Source organism: Pogona vitticeps, chromosome 4, assembly GCF_051106095.1.
Source record: "Pogona vitticeps strain Pit_001003342236 chromosome 4, PviZW2.1, whole genome shotgun sequence".
Taxonomy (NCBI): domain Eukaryota; kingdom Metazoa; phylum Chordata; class Lepidosauria; order Squamata; family Agamidae; genus Pogona; species Pogona vitticeps.
In genome coordinates, this window is record NC_135786.1 from 127,097,404 (window position 1) to 127,113,592 (window position 16,189).

The following is a 16,189-nucleotide window of genomic DNA, read 5'->3' on the forward strand; positions in this document are numbered from 1 at the left end:
ATATGTGGGGGAGAGATCAGAAGACAACATTCACAAGTCTGTTCACCGGCATAGGCGCTGCCACCAGTTGGAGGGAAGGGAGACCTTCATGAAGTAACAGTTTTCTGAGCTGTCTGTATACAACATTAAGAAGTATCAAAGCAAGACCACCACCCACAGTTCTGAGGGTACACGGCTCTCTCAATATAAGTACAGAAGATTTGTCAGTTTCCTTTCCCTGAACAATTATTCCACTCACACACCATCAGCTGTTTATCAAATACCTTTATTAACTGAAAAAAAGGTAGGCTGAGTTGTAGAAGCTGGTCTGCAGTTTAAGATGCAAGCTTTGCCAAATAGTTAACGAGTGCTGCCTCAGATCCTGATCGCTGCTGATTGTGCCTCTTGCCTTTGGGCTAACATCTCAGGGCAGCCAAAGCTAGAAACACCGGAAAGACACACCATTCTCCAAAGCCACAAGCACATTATATTCAGGTTATAAATACACCTCAAGCATGTAGGGAATCAAACCCCAAAACTGGTTCCTTTGTAACTGAAGCTACACCACAATGCAGGTGCACTTGGATGCAGACCCACACCCACACCCTTACAAATCTCTACCCCCCACATTTCATAATGGAGGCTATTTGACTGTGACAACGAAGAACAACGTTTCCCGCCAGAAAGTAGCCCCCACAGTTCTTCCATTGTGTTGGTATTAGAAAGCTGTAGGTGCCCAGAGAAACTGCCCTTCCCTCCTCACTCAAGTTATGACAGTGGCCTTACTCTAGAATAGTATTAGCAAGACTCATAACTTCCAAAAAAAAAATCCTTACAAATACAGGCATTTAGTATGCCAGGAAGAGCCTGCTGCTGAGATTTGCTCCTAGGGAAAATAACTCCATGAGGTGTGGTATACAATCTTATTTAATGAAAAGACTATAGATGGGACTATGGATATAAATACAGCCAGAGCTGCAGGCGGTTGTGAGACGTCTTGGGGACACGGTGTGACAGGAACGGATCGTAGACAAGGGCAGCGGATCCATTTGTCCAGAATACACTGGGCTCAAGGGACGAAACAGAAAGAGTAACCCGTGGGAGTGAAGCAGCTCTGTGTGTGCTTTCACAGCCATTATAAAATGGAGGGAGGAAGGAAGAATGTCAACCTGTCCAGGGGGGAAACAGCAAAACAAGTGCAGCTACTCATCAACTGCTCCCACAGGGCCAAGCCAGCAGCTGGCTTCACTATATCTAAACAACACACAAGGTGGTTAGTCGAGAGAATGCAGTGCAAGTGGGCTGGGCAGGTGAGGTGGTTGGAAGAGAACACCCTCAAGGTTGGTCTTTTGCCTCAGAGTCTTTATCGTAGATATAGCTTCCAACTGCACCAGTGTTCACTCCTGGAGAAAAAAGAGGGGAAAAAAGGATCAGTGGGGAAGAATGAAGGCAGAACGGCCAGGTGATCAATGGTGGGAAGGGAAAGGAGGACCACAGAATGATGGAATGACGGCATTGTAATGGACCTATAAAGCTATGGAGGCCAAGTTCCTGCTTTAAGGGATTTTGCTCTCAGCAAACTGACCCTTTCCAGTGCAAGCAGACGCAAATATTTCTGGCCATCTGACTGCACCCTCGCTCACATTCTTCCTTTCTTTGCATGGACTTCCCCATGCATGGCTTCAGGCTCTATTGTTATCTTGTCTTCTTTAGCAGAACACTGTAGAGGCTCTGCTTTCCTCTTGCCTTCTCTCTTGCTCCTTCCAGGGTTCAGTAGCTTCCTGGAAACTGTTTTCCCACCTTTTTTCTCTTGTTTCTTTCCACTCCAAAGTGCACACGGCTCCAACGTTCGATTTATTGCCATCCTCAAATGTGCCCAACTTTAGATTTTACACTCCACAGGGAAAAGACTGTCTTCTTGTACTTTGCACAGCACATCGCTGATGCAACAGTGATACAGGTATACTGTAACTGATGGGGGGGGGTGTCAGTAAGAACCAAGGAATGAGTCAAGTAACATATAACTAGCTCCAAAAATTTCCGTCTCTTCATTTTAATACCACCCCAATCACCAGTTAACCTAAGTTACTAGGTGCCTGGCTAGCTTTTAATGCCAGTAGAAAACCAGATCAGAAGCAGTCGTGACAAGAAGCAGGAGAGTAGGGAAACACTCTGATGGGTGTGTGTGTTGCTGTTTGGAGCTATTTCTTATAATTGCAGCAACAATAAAAGAGCCAGTACTTGATGTCACGGCAGCAGTTCAGCAAGACAGTGCTATGTGAATAGATAAGAAATATTCCGTAGTGCCACCAATTCCTCTGCCCTACTCCCCTAATCTTCTGTAGTGGAGGAATGATGTCAACGGAAATGACACTTGAAAAGCCAGCTTTGGAGATACAATATGAATGAAGTGGATTTGTCTGTCTCTTGGAGTGCTTAAAGCATCCCTCCTCTCACTCTGCATATCTTCTAAAGCTGCATGTCTGCTATACAGTTCCAAGACCATGAAGCCTGTCCACCTGAAACCTGGCATCAACAACTTATATTTGGCTGAGCATCAGCTTCTGACACCCACCGCCATGCAATCAAGACGGAGAGAAGACCCTCCAGAGATATGTTGCAGTTGGGGCAAGGTCCATGGCCCCTATCATTGGCTAAAACTCCTGTGAGGAGTATATTGCCAGAAGGCAGGACACTTGTCTGTGGGTCTCACATGTCGTGGCTTAACCTAGGTTTCCAGCTTTACAATACAGTATTGCTTGAAGCTTTTGAGTGTAGTACTACAAGCTGAGCAGCTGGGCCATATAAATAACAGTTTGGCCATTCTAGTTGGGTGGTATATAAATCCAATAAGTAAATAAAAATAGTTTACCTCTCACTCTGCAGTTGAATTCTCAAGGGAAACCCTCCCCCTAATCTCTGAACCACAAAATACTTGTCTCTTCTAATCCTTGTGTCCATCTGTATCTGTTTCATACTCACCCTTTGGTCCAAAGAGGATCCCATAGCATGGTTTGTGACAGTAAGGCTGGCCATCATGCTGGAAGGGGAAAAACAAAGAGGAACATATCAGGGTTATGCTTCAAGCTACATCTGCTGTTGGCGACCGGAAAGCCTTCCCAGTTACTCAAAGATACATGCAGGATCTTTTTCATATTTACTAGCAGTAGATGTGTTCCAAGTAACTACAAGCTTCTGACCTGGCTCATCCAACACTCATCACCTTGAAATGCTAAGACTTCCTGACAGGAACATTTTACAGATGTGCTTGAGGGCAACTGCAACACAAGGTTCTGATGGTTCCATAACTGAGATCTGTCTCTGTTGTGGCTTTTTCAGGAGAAAGGCTGATATCCAGCTTTGGACCCTACAGGCCAGAGCCGTTAATCCAGAATAAAGTAAACTATGGCCCTCCAAATCTTACCGGAGTACAACTCCATGATTTCTTCATTTACTGCTGTGTTGGGTAAGGGTGATTGGATGCAGCCCAGCAACTTCTTGCACTTTGTCTGTCCTTCCATTTTTGGTAAGAAGAAGCATAACTATGCTTGAGTGAAGTTGCAAATTCCGCATCCTGTATTTCTCAAAGAAACAGTGGCCTGGCAGAAGCTAAGCCCACCCTGGACACTAGGGGGCATCTTTGCTCTTATTCACTTGCTCCTCTGGCATACAGTTGCCACGTGGACACCGAAGAATGCTGCTTATTTGCTTTTCAGAGCAGTAGCAAAGGAGGTTATCACTGCCAAAACTAACAAGTCCCGGATGGAACAGCAGAAGCAGTAAGATTCTGGCTAAGCAGGGCTCCATTTCAAACACTTAAACAGGCAGGCCAGAATTGCAGACAAGCAAAGCTCTATCTCAGTTGTGCTTTCTGACCTCTGAGGACTATTTCTTATCTGACATTTCTTCTACAGAGAGATTAAATACTGTGTACAAAGGAAGTGCACATTATGTGACAGTCTTCTGAGCTATACATATAAATGCTGAGAAGCCACTGCAATAGACATATGATCCAGCTAATACTAATTCAGTTCTTCAAAAAAAAAAAAAAACCCAGCTTATGAATGTGAGATATTGTGCTTCTTTACCCATGATTCAAAAAGTTAGGAAATCGTTCAAGATTGGGGGACATCTTGCCCAGGTTGCCAGCAGGAAAAAGGATGTCAAATTTTACATAGCAAAAGATGGCCCGAATGTTGACAACACCAAAGGCAGCAGTCAAGATGGTCTACAGGATACCCTCTTCTGCTCACTTCCATTCACAAAGAGACAGCATGAAAGGGAAAATTCCAGAAGCTGACTCCATTTTTTATCAGTTAACCACTTCTCACCCAAACACAAAGCAACTGTCAGACCTGGTTTTCAACCAGTGTGAATGGCAGTGATATTCAATCCATTTATAGAATGTCTATTGTGTATATCAATTTTATTTCAACTGTTTCTCACTATATTCTTGTTTTGTACTGTTTATTTTCCAGAATAGCAACTTTCATATCCTGTGAAGTGCCCTGGTAGATTAAAGTAGTTTGAGACAGGTTTCTATGCATTGCAGTTTCTGGTGTCTGACTTATGTCCATTAATCGTTTTGCATAAAGATTGTCCTGTTTGTCCTGGACACCCATATAAATGGACTGAATAACAGTCATGGTTTCTTCAATCATTACCAAATGTAATTATGCTATTATCTACTGTTATTTTCCTTAAAAACTACTAGACTTATCTTTCCTTACAAGGCTTTAAGATAAAAATTGTTAATATTCTGTGTATTAACACATATTGCTCCTCTGCTTATCTCCTTCAATTGTGTTACTGCTTACAGTTGGTCTTTAAGGTACCACAGCCCCCCCTTCTCTCTTCTCCTCCCATTTTTTGCTCTTGCCTTGTTTTCTGTCTCTTGTGGGAATGTTTGCAAAACCAAACTTCAAAAGAACAGAACCCCAAAACGTAGCGCATAAATTATTGCACGTGTGAAATGCAAACATCCACCACTATACCTTAAAGCTGGACATGAATGTTTTACTGTGTAAACTCTGTATTTTGCCTCATATGTCTGAAGAAGTGGAGCTGTCCATTAAAATATAACAGTTAGTCTTTAAGTTGCCACAAGGTTTGGTTGTTTTATTTATTTATTTATTTTCCTTTGGGTTTAATAGTAACTGTCCAAAACCACAGCTCCAGGAATCATTCTATGCCCATCTTTTTCAGCTGAAGCATGTCATTCTTTTACTGCTCAGTTGTGGACAGCCTCAGAATAACATTATACTTATTTTTCTTAGACATAATTTTGCAGGTTCTGGTTTGGGTGAACATTTGTAGAAAAACACACAAGCAAGGTCTGTGCAAATGCTTTTGAAGCAATGGCAGACTGATTGACCTCTCCTAAGATACCCTGCTCTTCTGGTATCCTAGAATACAGTTATTTGTTTATTAAGGGAGAAAACAACTAATCATTCAGAAAAAAAAAGGAAGGAAGAACTAATAAGTGATTATGAAATGTCATTGTGTACTTTATTTTACTACAAATATTAATGAGAGAATCAGACTCAAATATTTTCCTGCTCTAGATCAGTGGTTCTTAACCTTTGTTACTCAGATGCTTTTGAACTGCAACTCCCAGAAACCCCAGTCAGGACAGCTGGTGGTGAAGGCTTCTGGGAGTTGCAGTCCAAAACTCCTGAGTAACCCAAGGTTAGGAACCAATGCTCTAGATCATGCTTTGCCTCTTCTGAGACCCAACTGCACAAAAGCCCCACCAAATTCACCCCAAGAAATCTGCATAAGCTGGATGAGTTTGCAACTCAGCCTATGGAGTCATACCTCAGCATGGCCTCCAGGAGTTAGAGTCTTCCCACAGCGCTCGCAACGTAGGCAAGGGCGGTGCCAGTCCTTGCCCAGTGAAGTCACCTTCTCAGCTACAACAGACAAGCAGCAGCATGAAAGAATCAATTTTTTTTCCTTCTAGCACAAGAATTTCTAAATCAATCCGTCATCACTTCTATTAACGTAGCTTATGACTTAGAAGAAAGCACGAGACGGAAGATCTTAAAAAGGTCTGACAGACCACATCCAAGGCAGAGCAAATGCCTGAAGGATTCTACAAATAAAAAATGGTGCTTTGCGTGGTTCATCATCCTGTAAGTCAGGTTTTCCCTCTCTTTTTTTGAGCCATATTTCTGGCTTAATGCGGGCAAAAATAAGCATGTGAGCAAAATCTGGTTAAAGCATAGTCAGAAGGAGGCATTTCCAGGAATCAGAAAACAAAGCTGTAGTGCCCTGTGCAGTTTGTTGTTCCTAGGAAAAGCATGATGGATGAAACACAAGAAGTAGTTTGTAAGTCATAATAAACAATTTCCATAATTATTCAAAGCTCAGAATACAACTTTTCCAAATGGAGGACGTTTGTTACCAACTTGCCAGACTGCTGTCTTCTAGGAGTCAGCAAGCCCAAAGCAGGCAGTGGCTTCCCAAGTCTACAGGATCTTCTGTTCCAGAGAGAGAAAGATGGACTAGATGTAGTACCAGATGATACTCACCAAAATAGACTTTCTTAGAGCAACGTGGGCAGACATTGGGCTCCCCAGTGAAGGTTGTAATGCTGGAAGCTGAAACACAGATAGGCAGGCCTCAGTTCTCCAAGATGCCCAGTTCTCACCCAAAGAACTGTAGCACTGAGTTCCTTGAACTCATTCCCCCCATCAAGCAACAAGCTCTAAACCCGGTAAATGACAGGTAGAGTTACAAGAGACATACCCATCAGTGTCCTACCTTTGCTGCCTCTGGGGTATGTTATGAGGCGGAGGGCAGGAGGAAGGGGAGAGAATTTTGCCAGCATTAAGAAGCTCCCTTTGTAGGAACTGATGAGGCTGGAAAACACATTCCTTATCCAGGTCTGTAGTAGTCATGTGAAAACTAAATAGGGATCTCTCAGAGGAACACCAGGGCAGTTTACTGTTTGTATAAATGGGCCAGAGAAGATTTTCCAAGCAGAACTCCGAGAACTGGAAACAGGGCTTCTGTGGTTTTTAAATTGAAAACTATTCTAAAATCTAGTGTAATGAAAGGAAACCTTAAATTAAAATACAGGTACATAGAATGTCTCCTCCCACCTTCCCAAAGGCCCTCAGAAACCTTCCCCATTGCCTATTTCAGTTGCCACGGAGATTTCCAGCCTCTGTGCATCACAAGACATACCTTTGCTAGGTCCCCTGGGTGCAGAACTCACTTTCTTCTCTTCCACTTTAGATACATGCTCAATAGGGCCTGGTGGCACTTGTCCTTCAGTCTGGGGCTTATCATAGATGTAGGATCCTGCCCCTCCAATGTTCACACCTGAAAAGAAAGAAGAAGAGACCAGAGGGCCTTTCAATCAAAAGTTCTCAGGGGCTGTCCCATCCTCAACAAAATCTCATATTTTCTCATACTTTGTATATCACCGTAAAGGTAAAGGTTCTCCTTGAGGTTTAGTTGAGTTGTATCTGACTCTAGAGCGCGGTGCTCATCCCCGTCTCCAAGCTGTAGAGCTAGCGTTTGTCCATAGACAGTTTCTGTGGTCACGTGGCCAGCATGACTAGACACAGAACACCCTTACCTTCCCACCGAGGTGGTACCTATTTATCTACTCACATTTTACATGCTTTCGAACTAAACAGTGAAGCTCATCATTTAGTCCTCTTTCTGTCTAAGATTTGTCAGATATCTTCCCTGGTTCCAGTGACCAGAAAAAAACTTGCTCAGTTTCAAATCCTTCCTTCCTGTTATGTTCTAGTGATGCTACAGATCATCTGGCCACTGCCTTCCTTGGGTTCTAATTTCTGAACACTGCAGCAACTGTAAGCCCCAGCATTATAAGGCATGTTAACATACAGTTAAGGCCCTGGGAGGGAAGACAACAGTTCTGCTAAAGGCTTTCTCTATTCTTTTGTCTCCCAAAGTTAAGTCCTTTGGAGAACAAAGACAAGGGTGTGTGTGATTATGGTAAGAGATAATATCCTTTAATAATGAGCTTAAAGACCACCAGTATGAATAGTTAGTTGGACTGTGTTACTTGGCCTGCGGTGTAGATGTTTATATTTTTAGTGGGGACTTTTAGTGGGTGGGGAGTGTTTGGGGATTTTTTAGTGGGTGGGGAGTGTTTGGGGAATTTTATGTGTGTGCATGTGTCTGGTCTCTGGGTTTCTGTAAATTTCATTGTATGGGTATACTGTGTATATACTTACAATGACAATAAATAAAAATAAATAAATAAATAAATAAATATTACAAGCTGTGGGCATCATCTGGGTCATAAACTTCCCAATTCAGCTTATGAAGTATTATTCATCTTATGAACACAGAGTTCTAGCTCCTGTCCTCTGAAGATGCCGGCCACAGAGACTGGTGAAACATTAGGAAGAAAAACCTCCAGAACACACCCAAACAGCCCGAAAAATCCACAACAACCATATTTGGAACGCTGCTGCCTCTTCTCTACAAAATTTAATTTCCTGGGGGTTCCATCCCCACCTCACTTCACCACCAATTTGGAACATGGAGCAAGGGGCCAGGGGCTGGGATTTTCGTGTTTTCACCAATCAGTGGCAGCAGAGATTCTGTCCTTTTCTGCACTAGCTCCCCAGAGGGAATTGCTGTTGTTATATCTGATCATTGATTGGAGACCACAGCAGGGAGCTTTGTTGCCTACTCTATATCTTCCCAAAGAGAGAATGATCAGGATGCTCGAAGCTCCTCAGAATTAGGCACAAGCATGGGCAAGAAGTCAGCTTTGCTAGCAACACATCCTCCCCAGTGGAGGAAAGCATGTGGTGGGCGAAGCTTCCTTGACTCAGAGATCAGCTGCAGGAGCAACCCTGGAACCAGCTTTACTGTGTGTGGGCCCTTCCTGACCAGGGAGTCCCTGATATAATACAGCACACAGAGGGCGTTATCTGCCCCCTCTCCATGTATGTTCCTCTTCTATATTCTTAGTTTTATCACCACATCACCTTGAATGCACCTCCTTTGATTTCAGATGTAAAGCAGGGTCAGGCCTGATGAGTACCTGGCTGGGAAACTTCCATGGAATACCAAAAGTCTCTAGGTTGGGCTAGAAAAGAATTCTGCCTGAAACACTGTCGTGGTGCTGCCAGTCACAGTTGATACTAATAGGCTAGATGGTCTAACTCAGTATCAGGCAGCATCATTTGTTCCTCCTCAATTCGCAATGGCAGAAGAGCAGGGAGATATGGGAAATCATCTGGTCCACCACTGCACAGAGGAAGACTAAATATTGGCACAGAGTGTTTAAATGAGACTTAGGAGACCTAGGTTTGAATTCCTGCTCAGCCACAGAAACCCACTGGGGTATGGCACTGCTGAAACCACTGCTTAAATATCTCACTTACCTTATCATACTGTAAGTCAGACGTGAATTGAGAGCATAAAACAACAAAGAGAAGCAGGAAGAACAATGACTGTTGAAAAACACATACACACACACACACACTGGGACAAATCATGCCATGTCACAGTGTTCTTGCATGTCTCTATGGTGTAACCCAAAGTAGCTCACACTGCAGTCACCAGAGAAAAGGCAGATAAGGCATCCCCACCAGAAATGCCTGTAAAGTTGTATCAGCACAGGACTGGTTGCCTTTGATAAGAAATAAGCACAAAAGAAGAGGATCAAAGACAGAAGGACTGACACAGTCTCCATTATGTTGGCACCAGCAACTGCCCAACCATCTGGAAGAGAAACATACCTTTTGGTCCAAACAGAGTTGCATAACAGGGTTTGTGACAGTAGGGCTTCCCATCATGCTAAAAAAGAGAAAAGATAAATAAAGAAATGGCAAGCATTAGACTATCCTAGATCTACCGTGTTTCCCCGAAAATAAGACAGGGTCTAATATTAATGTTTGCACCAAAAGAATGCATTAGGGCTTATTTTCAGAGGATGTTTTATTTTACAGTTATGTCATCTTCTGATTGCTGCACAATGTTGCACAATGGTGAAGGGCAGGGTTTCACTTAACTAGGGCTTATTTTTTGGGTAGGGCTTATATTATGAGCATCCTGAAAAATCATACTAGGGCTTATTTTCAGGTTAGGTCATATTTTCTGGGAAACAGGGTAGTTAAGTTCAAGCAACTACTTAGCAAAAGCTACTTATCACTTGATAAAGCAGAGCCAGGAAGTCTTTATGACCAGAAGACCAAATTCCAAGAGTAGAAGGGTCTGGGGGGGGCGCTTTATTCCAACAGTGGATGGGACAAGTGCAAAGCAGATGTGACCAGATACAGTTCTTAATTAGTCTGGGCATTTTCTCATTGAGCATTCAAAGCCCATCTACCCATAGACATAGTTGAAAACATAACAAACAGTGGCCTTTGAATACCCTCTTACGAGCAGACCTTGTAGGTCCAATCAGTAACTGGACATAGGAGTGGAAAAAGTTCATAGGACAAATGAGGAACTCTGTATCTTGTCATAAAGAGAAGGTCTCTGAACCTTTCACACGTACTGCAGATCTGACGATCCCATACGATAATGTCATTTTAGTTATTTATATTGGAATGTTTTAACTTCTTTTAAGGTGGTTACCATAAAATCTAAAAACAATACAACAAATATTTTACACACACACACACACACACACACACACACACACACACATAGACACACTCACACAGAGTGAAAAGTCTGTGTACAGTGGGGTCTTGACTTAAGAACGACTTGAGTTAAGAACATTTTGACTTAAGAACCACTCTCATAGGAAAATATTGACTTGACTTAAGTACTTAGATTTGAGTTAAGAACTGAAAAAAACCCACGTGGGAGGCAGGGAAAGTGCAAAATTTGAACTTTCGGTTAAGTGTTGGCCAGTGAAAAGGGTGCCTGTCTGCTTCCTCACTCCTCTCAGCGTTTAGAGAGTGGATTGGGAGTCTTCAGACTGCCTGGTACTGCCTGGGCTGTATTTTCCCTGCCTTCCCTGAACCTTTCTTGACCTAAGAAAAAAAGAAACAAAATATCCCCCTCTAGTGGTCGAAGGCAGAATAGCAGCTTCCCATTAGTTTCTATGGACGGAAAAGAGCAGATACGGATCAAATGGTTTTCAATGCATTCCTATGGGAAATGCAGATTTGACTTGAGAACTTTTTGACTTGAGAACCGCCTTCCAATACGGATTAAGTTCTCAAGTCAAGACCCCACTGTACAAACACCAAGGGTAGAAGCAAAGGCCTGTAAGAATAGAAAAAACTTCAGCCGGTACTAAAAACTAGTAACAAAGTTTCCATTGGATTAAAGAGTTTTTTTTAAAAAAAAAACCTGTAAAAACCCTAGGGAAAAAAGCCTACTTTAGTATCTCACTTTCCACAAAAGCCATAAACTTGCTCTTTTCATTGGAAAGCTGGAGATCTGGCTACCTGGTAGGCTTCTGAGATGGCCTTCTTTAAACCATCAACTAATGTACCAGGCACCCCATCAGAAACTTTATAATTTCTCTAGACCTACCCTGTTTTCCCAAAAATAAGACCGAACCTGAAAATAAGCCCTAGTATGATTTTTCAGGAAGCTTGTAATATAAGATCTACCCCCAAAATAAGCCCCAGTTCAGTGAAATCCTGCCCTCCACCATTGTGCAGCAACCGGAAGATGACATGACTTCATTTGAATCAATGTAGATGGTTGTACATGAAAAAAAAGAAGCATCCCCTGAAAATAAGCCCTAATGCGTTTTGTTTGTTTGTTTGTTTGTTTTTTGGAGCAAAAATTAATACAAGACCCTGTCTTATGTTCGGGGAAACATGGTACACTATTAATATTTTTGGCAGAATGAATTATAAAGTCTTATGTGGATTTGAACTGTCCATTTTCAACAAAGTCCTGGTTCTTGGCGAAAAGCTACCCACACTGTTCAGTTGCATATGGGAATAGAAAATAGCACTCTTTTCCTAGCAGCTGCTTTGCCTTTGGCTCCAATAGTTGAGATACAGAAGAGGCGGGTTTCATGGCTAAGTGAAAACTGTCACTCTGTTTACATCTAGAGCACCTTTCCCTGTAATCTTGGCTTTTTGTGCTCAGTGGAGTTTCAATGCGGACTAAGGAATAGATAGTCAACTACTATACAAGTTAGGCTTTTAAAGCTTGTCCGATGCAGAGAGAGTGGGATGCAAATATTGTGCCAGGATCTTAACTACTCCCAGCTCGAGAGACAATTGTTAGCCTTCCCCATGACAATTAACCTTGTTGTAGACAATCCATCCTTCATGGATTGCTGCCTTGTCGTGGCGAAGGGGCTTGAGTAACTCAGAGAAGCTATGGGCTATGCCGTGCAGGGATACCCAAGACGGACAGGACATAGTGGAGAGTTCCGACTAAACGCAATCCACCTGGAGTAGGAAATGGCAAGCCACTCCAGTATCTTCGCCAAGAACGCCCCATGATCAGAAACAAAAGGCTAAAAGATATGACGCTGGAAGATGGGCCCCTCAGGTCGGAAGGCGTCCAACATGCTACTGGGGAAGAGTGGAGGACAAGTACAAGTAGCTCCAGAGCTAATGAAGTGGTTGGGCCAAAGCCGAAAGGACGCTCAGCTGTGGATGTGCCTGGAAGTGAAAGGAAAGTCCAATGCTGTAAAGAAAAATACTGCATAGCAACCTGGAATGTAAGATCTATGAACCTTGGGAAGCTGGAGGTGGTCAAACAGGAGATGGCAAGAATAAACATCGACATCCTGGGCATCAGTGAACTAAAATGGACAGGAATGGGCGAATTCAGCTCAGATGATTATCATATCTACTACTGTGGGCAAGAATCCCGTAGAAGGAATGGAGTAGCCCTCATAGTCAACAAAAGAGTGGGGAAAGCTGTAATGGGATACAATCTCAAAAATGATAGAATGATGTCAATACGAATCCAAGGCAGACCATTCAACATCACAATAATCCAAGTTTATGCACCAACCAGCATTGCTGAGGAGACTGAAATTGAACAATTCTATGAAGATTTACAACACCTTCTAGAACTGACACCAAAGAAAGATGTTCTTCTCATTCTAGGGGACTGGAATGCTAAAGTAGGGAGCCAAGAGATAAAAGGAACAACAGGGAAGTTTGGCCTTGGAGTTCAGAACGAAGCAGGACAAAGGCTAATAGAGTTTTGTCAAGAGAATAAGCTGGTCATCACAAACACTCTTTTCCAACAACACAAGAGGCGACTCTATACATGGAAATCACCAGATGGGCAATATCGAAATCAGATTGATTATATTCTCTGCAGCCAAAGATGGAGAAGCTCTATACAGTCAGCAAAAACAAGACCTGGAGCTGACTGTGGTTCTGATCATCAGCTTCTCATAGCAAAATTAAAGCTTAGACTGAAGAGAGTAGGAAAAACCACTGGGCCACTCAGGTATAATCTAAACTACATCCCCTATGAATACACAGTGGAAGTAAAGAACAGATTTAAGGAACTAGATTTGGTGGACAGAGTGCCTGAAGAACTTTGGATAGAGGCTCGTAACATTGTCCAGGAGGCAGCAACGAAAATCATCCCAAAGAAAAGGAAATGCAAGAAAGCAAAGTGGCTGTCCAACAAGGCCTTAGAAAAAGCAGAGAGGAGAAGGGAAGCAAAATGCAAGGGAGATAGGGAAAGTTACAGAAAATTGAATGCAGACTTCCAAAGAATAGCAAGGAGAGACAAGAGGGCCTTCTTAAATGAACAATGCAAAGAAATAGAGGAAGATAACAGAAAAGGAAAGACCAGAGATCTGTTCAGGAAAATTGGAGATACTAGAGGAACATTTTGCGCAAAAATGAACATGATAAAAGACAAAAATGGGAGGGACCTAACAGAAGCAGAAGACGTCAAGAAGAGGTGGCAAGAATACACAGAGGAATTATATCAGAAAGATTTGGATATCCCGGACAACCCAGACAATGTAGTTGCTGACCTTGAGCCAGACATCCTGGAGAGCGAAGTCAAGTGGGCCTTAGAAAGCCTGGCTAACAACAAGGCTAGTGGAGGTGATGGCATTCCAGTTGAACTACTTAAAATCTTGAAAGATGATGCTGTTAAGGTGCTACATTCAATATGCCAGCAAGTTTGGAAAACTCAACAGTGGCCAGAGGATTGGAAAAGATCAGTCTACATCCCAATCCCAAAGAAAGGCAGTGCCAAAGAATGCTCCAACTACCGTACAATTGCACTCATTTCACACGCTAGCAAGGTTATGCTCAAAATCCTCCAAGGTAGGCTTCAGCAGTATGTGGACCGAGAACTCCCAGAAGTACAAGCTGGATTCCGAAGAGGCAGAGGAACTCGAGACCAAATTGCTAACTTGCGCTGGATTATGGAGAAAGCCAGAGAGTTCCAGAAAAATATCTACTTCTGCTTCATTGACTATGCCAAAGCCTTTGACTGTGTGGACCACAGCAAACTATGGCAAGTCCTTAAAGAAATGGGAGTGCCTCACCACCTTATCCATCTCCTAAGAAACCTATATGTGGGACAGGAAGCAACAGTCAGAACTGGTCATGGAACAACTGAGTGGTTCAAAATTGGGAAAGGAGTACGGCAAGGCTGTATACTGTCCCCCAGCTTATTTAACTTATATGCAGAATACATCATGCGGAAGGCTGGACTGGAAGAAACCCAAGCCGGAATTAAGATTGCCGGAAGAAATATCAACAACCTCCGATATGCAGATGATACCACTCTGATGGCAGAAAGTGAGGAGGAATTAAAGAACCTTGTAATGAGAGTGAAAGAGGAGAGTGCAAAAAACGGTCTGAAACTCAACATCAAAAAAACTAAGATCATGGCCACTGGTCCCATCACCTCCTGGCAAATAGAAGGGGAAGACATGGAGGCAGTGTCAAATTTTATCTTCCTGGGCTCCATGATCACTGCAGATGGAGACAGCAGCCCTGAAATTAAAAGACGCCTTCTTCTTGGGAGGAAAGCGATGACAAATCTTGACAGCATCTTGAAAAGCAGAGACATCACATTGCCAACAAAAGTCCGAATAGTCAAAGCTATGGTTTTTCCTGTCGTGATGTATGGAAGTGAGAGCTGGACCATAAAGAAAGCAGACCGCCGAAGAATTGATGCCTTTGAATTGTGGTGCTGGAGGAGGCTCTTAAGAATCCCCTGGACTGCAAGGAGAACAAACCTATCAGTTCTAAAGGAAATCAACCCTGAGTGCTCACTGGAAGGACAGATCCTGAAGCTGAGGCTCCAGTACTTTGGCCATCTCATGAGAAGAAAAGAGTCCTTGGAAAAAACCCTGATGTTAGGAAGGTGTGACGGCAAGAGGAGAAGGGGACGACCGAGGATGAGATGGCTGGACAGTATCTGCGAAGCAACCAACATGAACCTGACACAACTCCGGGAGGCAGTAGAAGACAGGAGGGCCTGGCGTGCTCTGGTCCATGGGGTCACGAAGAGTCGGACACGACTAAACGACTAAACACAGACAGAAAGGGAAAACGGCGTGTATATCCACACATAGCACAGAAGAGCCATAGTTAGGAGTTTCTAGTGCATGAAATTCTGCTAATAACTGAAAATGGATGAAAGTGACTCATTGCCAAAACATTTTCTCTAAACGTCTATCTCACTAACACCTGAGCACTTTGCCAGGTATTTTGGCAGATTTCCTCCCACATGGCTTCCCTCTTTTAAACCAGAAAGGGGGCATAAGCTAGCATTTTTCCCCCTCTGCTTTCTGTGCTGGGCAAAAGAAAAACAGTGGATTGCCTCCAGTCTTCGTGGTATCTCCCTCCTGTTTTTCTCTGCCTTCCAACGGCTGCAACGAGACTGAAGAATACCCTGCCCGCTGGCTCTGTCCACTCTTTCCTTCTGTGGCAGCTTTGATAAATGGCAGTACAAGTGGTACATTCTTTGCATTAAGGTGAAAATATGTTCTTCTCTTATCACCGTTTCCTCTCAGAAACAAGCTCCTGTTAATGACAAGTAACAGACCTTGCCACTGTTACTTGCTGGGCCTCTGAAGTGCATATGACCAACTGATTTGGAGGACAGAAAGTCTCCCAAAGAGGAGAGACTTCCTAGGAACAAAGACCAAGTGCTCTTCTAGAAAAACTGGGCTTTTCTCAGTAAAGAGTTCCCTTTATTGGCAGAATTAAATGGATATGCTGGTGGTAGGATCATGCCATAAGGCAAGAATCCCTAATGTACACAGGTAAGCACCACCAATCTCAGCACTTCT

At 43.1% G+C, this 16,189-nt stretch overlaps 1 protein-coding gene across 1 annotated transcript in view; it reads right to left on the reverse strand.

The window, feature by feature from the left end:
• Window positions 1–248: 248 nt before the first annotated feature.
• Window positions 249–16,189, reverse strand: part of LOC110089733 (cysteine-rich protein 2) — a 58,559-nt gene continuing 42,618 nt past the window's right edge. Inside the window, exons 3-8 of the mRNA XM_020813009.3 lie at window positions 9,717–9,774; window positions 7,171–7,308; window positions 6,513–6,581; window positions 5,797–5,891; window positions 2,962–3,019; window positions 249–1,382 (exon numbers count right to left, since the gene is read on the reverse strand). Coding sequence (XP_020668668.3) covers window positions 1,315–1,382; window positions 2,962–3,019; window positions 5,797–5,891; window positions 6,513–6,581; window positions 7,171–7,308; window positions 9,717–9,774 — 486 coding nt within the window. The 3' untranslated portion in view covers window positions 249–1,314. The remainder of the gene's footprint in view (window positions 1,383–2,961; window positions 3,020–5,796; window positions 5,892–6,512; window positions 6,582–7,170; window positions 7,309–9,716; window positions 9,775–16,189) is intronic.